The 7,191-nt window shown below is 51.2% G+C and overlaps 1 protein-coding gene across 1 annotated transcript in view; it reads right to left on the bottom strand.

Moving 5' to 3' along the window:
* Positions 1–7,191, bottom strand: part of LOC112105598 (zona pellucida sperm-binding protein 1-like) — a 10,720-nt gene that overhangs the window by 2,005 nt on the left and 1,524 nt on the right. Inside the window, exons 3-11 of the mRNA XM_026650519.1 lie at positions 7,119–7,191; positions 5,636–5,779; positions 4,644–4,828; positions 4,464–4,561; positions 1,931–2,058; positions 1,650–1,839; positions 1,414–1,564; positions 1,128–1,212; positions 514–639 (exon numbers count right to left, since the gene is read on the bottom strand). The exon at positions 7,119–7,191 is cut by the window's right edge and continues 102 nt beyond it. Of these exons, the coding sequence (XP_026506304.1) occupies positions 514–639; positions 1,128–1,212; positions 1,414–1,564; positions 1,650–1,839; positions 1,931–2,058; positions 4,464–4,561; positions 4,644–4,828; positions 5,636–5,779; positions 7,119–7,191 (1,180 nt within the window). The remainder of the gene's footprint in view (positions 1–513; positions 640–1,127; positions 1,213–1,413; positions 1,565–1,649; positions 1,840–1,930; positions 2,059–4,463; positions 4,562–4,643; positions 4,829–5,635; positions 5,780–7,118) is intronic.

A 7,191-nucleotide genomic window follows, 5' to 3' on the forward strand; every position in this document is an offset into this window, starting at 1 on the left:
GGCTGCCCGGCAAACCGTGAAGCCGGTAGCGCTCAGGCAGCCCTTTTCGCGTGGCTGGGAGGGAGGAGGGGGAGTTAGGGCGGGGTAAGGGGCGGGGCCAGGGTGTCCTCTTTTTTAAATATGGTAACCCTAAAATCACCATCCCATTGATAGCCATCCAATAGAGGACAGAAGCAATGCTAGCCCCAGTGCACTGAGTGCCAAGGAGGTTTGGGGCATATAAGTCACCATCAAAGGTGCTAGTGCTCCTTAAGTGCTCTTGTTTAAGACATCCTAAATGTTGGGTTATTTCCTTATTTTCTTTGGACATTTGCCCACTCATGAGAAGCACTCAGGTATGGTTTCAGACAACATTAGCTTACATTATGGATAGTCAAGGAGTGACTTCTGTATGTAGCCCCATGAACATTTAACATATTTAGATTAGCACCCCCTAGACAGCATTGACTTGCTGTATTCCAAGTTACTGTGCAAGATGTCAGTTCTGTAAAACCCTAGTAGGACAGAACTCACCCTTGTTCTCATAGACTTGTTCTCTCCATGGCTTGGGGCTCTCCTGGAAGATCATGGGGCCATGAGAACGCACCAGGTCCTGGGGCTCTCCTGTCCCATTGTTGATATCCAGGAACCGGCGGCCTCCTGGGAGATGGAATGGAGAGTTAGGGAGCTGTCTGTCCAGGGCCCTCTGGTTGTGAGAGTGCATCATGTGAGACGATGCAGTATCACCATGGACTCAACCATGAGCCCTTACAGGCCTCCTGACAGGTTGTGGTACCAGGTATTAGATCATGAATTGCTTATTTGAAGTGTGGGAGAAGATGGGAAGAAAGGCCATTTCCTCAGGAGTAGCAGACACTAGAAATTGCCTCTGGAGAGCTCAGTGGAGCATGGCCTAATCTCCTACAACTGCCCTTTAACCTCTTCCTGTTAGCCCATCATACCCTAGCTAGCACTACAGTACATGGTAGAGGTACATAAGAAGCTGGGCTGAACTCATTGCAGTAAGTATATAGCAGGACAGACCGAGCTCTGTTCACCATGAGTCCTCTGGTATTTGGGATGGGAGCTTGTAGAAACCCACATGGATCTCAGACCACTGGTACACAGATGAAGCCACTCAGACTTACTTGTAGCAGCGCCTGATGGGCACATGGTCCTGCAGCGCTCCAGCCGGGAGGGGTAGCAAGTGGAGGCGCTACAGTAAATGTACACCTAAAATCCACACAAGTGAGAATTGAGTTAGTGAGTGATTGCCAGTGCTGCTAGGAGCCAGGAAGTAAATCCAGAGCTATCAGTTTGGTTGCATATATGCAGCACCTCAGACAATTTGCAGGTCAGTACCCAACTAAAGTAGGAGCTCCTGCCCTCTGACTTCCCCCTCCTCACCCCCTTTATATGCAGACCCCTTCTCACCTGTCCATCAAGCACCACCTGGGAGGCAGAGTCCACAAAGGCAAAGGTGGAGAGGACGAAGCGCTGGTGATGAGTTGGGAAGGGCAGCTCAGATGAGGCAGGGCCCATGGGCACAAGCTGGGTTCTGTAGTTGTCTCCCTGGAATGGGCACCTGGGAACAAGACACGAGAGAATGATGGACCAAGAAAACTCCCTTCTTCTCCAAGCCATGCTCCCCCTCCATCCCAGCCACTCACCCGTCCACCAGGATGGGCCACTGTGGCTGTTGCAGGGGGTTAGCGCTTGGGGTGGCCCAACATTGGTGCAGAACCAGAACCAGGGATCGGTCTGTTCTCTGCAGGATGCGAACCTCCACGAAGACAGGGTCCCTGAGCACCTTCACCACAGGGTAGTCTCTCTCTGTGAGATAGGATGTGTAGCTCACATCTGTGGGGAGACGGCAGGAGGAGAGCAGAGCTGAGATGCCTGTGGCCCTTCAGGGGATGGGATCTCTGTGCTGGAGTGAGGGGTCACCTACCTGTGGCGATGCGCAGCTCAAGCCGGAGGGGTCCTGCCTGGGTGACTGGAGCAGGTGTGGGGGGCAAGAAGACTTCCACCTGGACTGGCAGGAAGTCACTGGCATTGTAGATGCAGCGAGCATGGAGGCTGCACAGGAGAGAGCAGAGGGAGGAGACAAGGGCTGATGCTCTGAATTCAGATTGAGGCCATACTGCTTCTGGCAGTGATGTTATTAGCACTTGGGACAAGCAGGGTCAGGCCTTATCAGTACTTGGATGCACTGGCATCCTTGGATGTCTCCCATCAACCCTTCGAGCAACTCAGATGTTCTTCCCTACAACTTGGACTCCGCAGGAGTGCCTGAGCATGGCCACATTGCGGGAGGGGGAGAAAAGGCCTTCTCAGACAGGCTAGAAGCACCTGCTCATTTGTAGTCACATCTCTCCTGGCAGCACTCTCAATTTTGCCACCAACTGTTATCCAAGCTTTCTTCCTACCAACCCTGTAGTGAGTTATCAATCCCTCAGTGTGGCCTTCTCAGGTCAGACTGACTGTGCCTACTTGTCATTGGAGATCACATAGCAAGTGGCATTTAGAATCATAAGAGTAGGATTGGAAGAGGCCTCAGGTGGTCATCTAGTTCAACTCCCTGCTCATAGCAGGACCAACTCCAACTAAATCATCCCAGCCAGGGCTTTGTCAAGCTAGCCCTTTAAAACCTCTAAGGATGGAGATTCCACCACCTCCTTAGGTAACCCATTCCAGTGCTTCACCACCCTCCTAGTGAATTAGGGTTTCCTAATATCCAACCTAGACCTCCCACACTGCAACTTGAGACCATTGCTTCTCTTTGGTCATCTGCCACCATTGAGAATAGCCTAGCGCCATCCTCTTTGGAACCCCCCTTTCAGGTAGGGGAAGGCTGCTATCAAATCCCCCCCTCACTCTTCTCTTCTGCAGACTAAATAAACCTAGTTCCCTCAGCCTCACCTCATTAGTCATATGCCCCCTAATCATTTTCATTGCCCTCCACTGGACTCTCCAATTTGTTCACATCCTTTCTGTAGTGGCCCCCCCCCCCAAAAACTGGATGCAATACTCCAGATGTGGCCTCACCAGTGCTGAATAGAGAGGAATAATCACTTCCCTCGATCTGCTGGCAATGCTCCTACTAATGCAGCCCAATAGGCTGTTAGCCTTCTTGGCAACAAGTGCACACTGTTGATTCATATCCAGCTTCTCATCCACTGTAACCCCCAGGTCCTTTTCTGTAGGAACTGCCACTTAGCCAGTCAGTCCCCAGCCTGTAGCAGTACATGGGATTCTTCCGTCCTAAGTGCACTCTGCACTTGTCCTTTTAGCCCAATCCTTCAATTTTTCTAGATTACTACCCTCCAGCCTACCTCCCTCTTCTCTCTCCGCCCCCCTCACTTAGTGTCATCCATGAACTTGCTGAGGGTGCAAGCCATCCCATCATCCAGATCATTAATGAAGATACTGAACAAAACCAGCCCCAGGACCAACCAATGGGGCATAGGTGCCAACACCATGGGTGCTCCAGCCCTGGAGCACCCATAGGGAAAAATAAGTGGGTGCTCTGCACCCAAGCACCTCTCAACCCCTGCCCCACCTCCTCCTCCCCTGAGCACGCTGCGTCCCTGCTCCTCTGCCTACCTCCCAGTGCTTCCCGCCTGGCTGCTGCCAAACAGCTGTGGCCTTCTGTTTGGCAGCATTAGCATGCTCAGGGAGGGGGAGGAGCAGGAATGCTCAGGGGAGGAGGCAGGGAAGGGGCTGGGATTTGGGGGAAGGAGGTAGAATAGGGGCAGGGAGGGGGCTGAGCACCCATGGGAAAGAGGGGAAGTCCGTGCCTTTGCCCTGGGGCATACTGCTGGATACCAGCTGCCAACTAGACATTGATCACCACGTGCTGAGCTTGACAATTTAGCCAGCTTTCTATCCACCTTATATAGTCCATTCATCCAATACATACTTGGACTTGCTGTGAAGAATACTGTGGGAGACTGTATCAAAAGCTTTGCTAAAGTCAAGGTGTATCATGTCCACCACTTTCCCCATATCCACAGAGCCAGTTCTCATCATAGAAGACAATCAGGTTGGCCAGGCATGACTTGCACTTGGTGAATCCATGTTTGCTGTTCCTGATCACCTTCCTCTCCAAGTGTTTCAAAATGGATTCCTTGAGGACCTTCTCCATGATTTTTCCAGGGACTGAGGTGAGGCTCACCAATGTTAGCATTTGTCCAAGAGTGAGGGTTTTACATTGTGTCTGATCGGTCAGCTGCATAGGGGGGTCCTTCACTTCACAATGCAAGATTTTGCCCCATGCTCTATTAGGGATCAGGTGCATTGCACCACACTCAGGAAAGGGAAGTCAGTGACTGCAGGTAATCAATACCTGTAGTCCACCAAAGGACTTGGGAGATGTTCAGGAGAGGCTGTAGAAAATTGATGGATCAGATCTGGCCTCCCACTTCCACTGTGGAAGGGCTGACCATCACTTCCTTGCTAGTCAATAGAGCAGGCCAACTTACATGAAAGTGCTGTCCCGGGTGATGGAGCCCTCTGGCCCAGTCTGGATGTCAATGCCAGAGATCAGCTGGTTCTCATAGATCAGTTTGTCATGGATCACCTGGAAGAGTTGAGACATGGGGCGGGTTAGTCCCCCAAGACCCTGAGCACAGCACTCACCCTTCCAGTGGGTGTGTCCTCACCTGGACTGTGGTGCCGCACTGCATGAGGGGGAAGCGGAAGATCACAAAAGCCTCTGTCATCCTGATGGGGTCACACCCTCTTTGGGCATAAGCTAACCGGACACTGTCCAGGATGATGGGGTGATCAGACATGTCCCTGGAGACCACCAGAACGAAGTGACCATCCACGAGGCACTGAACAGTGACTGCAACACAAAGGAGCAGGATTAAGTATAGATGTTCCTGGTATAGGAGTTAGGCAAGAGGTCCATGCCACACTAACCTATAATAAAAAATGATAGATTGGAGAGGATTTGGAGAAGAGCCATGAGAAATAGAGAACATGCCTTGTAGTGACCAAATTCTGTCGCTTTAGACTAAAAGAAGGTTAAGTATCTACACAGGGAACAAATATTTAATTAAGGTGTAGTTTTGACAGTGAGGGTAGTTAACCATTGGAATGGTTTGCTCAGGGTCAGTGATTGAGAATCCAAAACAGGATGTTTGCTAACAGATCTGCTCTAGGAATTTTCAGGGAAGTTCTATAGCTTGTGTTATATAGGAAGTCAGACTAATGATCAGTGGTCCCTTCTGGCTTTGGAATCTATCAAATGAAACCTCATGGGGGTAAGTGGGTTTGTCCGACACAGCATGGTTGCAGCTCATGTTGCGCAGGAACGAGACAAGCTGACAGTTATCCACCATCAGATCAATGGAGCACCAGCCTGTACTGTCTGATGGTTCTTCCTCTGCCATTTGGTGTTTCCTCTTAAGATCTGCCAGGCATTGGGCAACTGAGGAGAGAGACCGTCATGTAGGAAGGAATCCCTTTGCAGACAACTAGTGCCAACTGCAGCCCAGAGTAAGAGATACAAAGAAGTTGTATCCAAGTCTAGTTCAGCATGCTAGTAGGTGGTGACCAAACTCATCTGAGAAGGATGGTGTCTCACCAAGCTTCCCAGGACAGAGATGGCAAAAGGCTCCATAAGCTGACATGAGGGCAGGTCTCCTACCTGTGTTGCCATAGTAGCAGGGGGTAGTTGGGTCAGTCTCATCATAACAACAACCAGCCTGGAAGCAAGCAGCTCGGCCTGGGGCATCTGCACAGGGGATCTTCCCAGCCACCACGCGGCACTGCTCCTGTGTGAGATGGGCACCTAGAACAGCAGGGTGTGGATTAAGGAGATCTGGAGATCTTCTGAAGGGATCACAAGAGACCCTTCCCCAGAGACTTTTGAAAATCTGTAGCAACCTCTGGACAACTGGCTGACCGCAACACCAGTCCAACCCTCCTCCCCAAAGGGCTGCAAGAGCTCCCACAGTGGTCCTCCATCCCAGCTCACCCTACAACCCCCCCCCCCCCCCATAGCCTCAAACCACATACCACCTCAGACAGCATTGTGCTCAGAGCCCCACCCCAGGCCTCCAGATGTTGCATGTTGTCCTTCTTAGCATTAAGCCGGATACCAGCCTTAAAATGTCACATGGAAATTCAGGCTCCTGACGTCAGAGGAGAGCCCCCACCCCCACCTCCCTCAACACAGCTAGTGTTGTCAACTCCAACTTATCAGTTAGCAGTTCAGGAATGGGTTTTTCTATCCCTCATGAAATGGTGATCAGACTCCTACTCTATTAAAAAAGGAAAAATTCATAAAGTCACCATCTCCCATTACTGCTAATGGGACAGAAGCTAGCAGGATGGCCACCATTTCCCCAGAGCCTATCAGAGGAAGTGCCCCTCAAACATGGCTGCTAATTTCCACTTTCTTCAATGAGACCGAAGCTGTACCTACAGGCAAAGTGGCTGCCACTCTGGTTTAGGGGGAGGGCTAGACAGGACACTATTAGTGCAGAGGGATTATGAGCTGTGGAGAGCCTGTGCGAGATGCATGGGGAGAATGAGGGGAGCAGGAGACCGATTGCAAGTGACTTCTGGGGGCAGGTTGATCTGGGTGGACCCAAGGCTGTGGGTCATAGAATCACAGAATATCAGGGTTGGAAGGGACCTCAGGAGATCTAGTCCAACCCCCTGCTCAAAGCAGGACCTATCCCCAACTAAGTCATCCCAGCCAGGGCTTTGCGGTTATGGTCTGAACCAATACAACATCAGATCCCAAACCCTGGGATACTGGAGGAACAGGGGAGACCCCTCTGAGCAGCCAATCACAAGGACACATTGGTGCATGTGACTGGATTTTGCCCCAAAGAAACTCAGACTTTGAAGCAAGTGCCTTCCCCCTAAAGCTTTGAAAAACCAGAAGGCAAATAGCCACCCCTCCTCCCCTGAGTTTATTTGAAGGAACTGGATTTCTAAACTAATCTCATTTTTGAGCATGGATTACAACACTGTCAACCCCAGCTCTAAGATGGCAGCCAAAAGCAAAAGACAAGGTGCAGCTCCCCTGAAGACTAACACAGGAGTCAGAAGTGGAGCATGAAGCCTTCCATTAGAGGGGACCCACATGCATTCAAACCAGTTAGAGGTCACACACACACCTATGCTGCTAGGTGGAGGATAGATGTGGGGCACCGGGCGCACCAGGCCCGGCTGCGGCTGGGGCACCGGGCG

This window comes from Terrapene carolina, unplaced genomic scaffold (genome assembly GCF_002925995.2).
Source record: "Terrapene carolina triunguis isolate 2854851 unplaced genomic scaffold, T_m_triunguis-2.0 Scaffold90, whole genome shotgun sequence".
Classification (NCBI taxonomy): domain Eukaryota; kingdom Metazoa; phylum Chordata; order Testudines; family Emydidae; genus Terrapene; species Terrapene triunguis.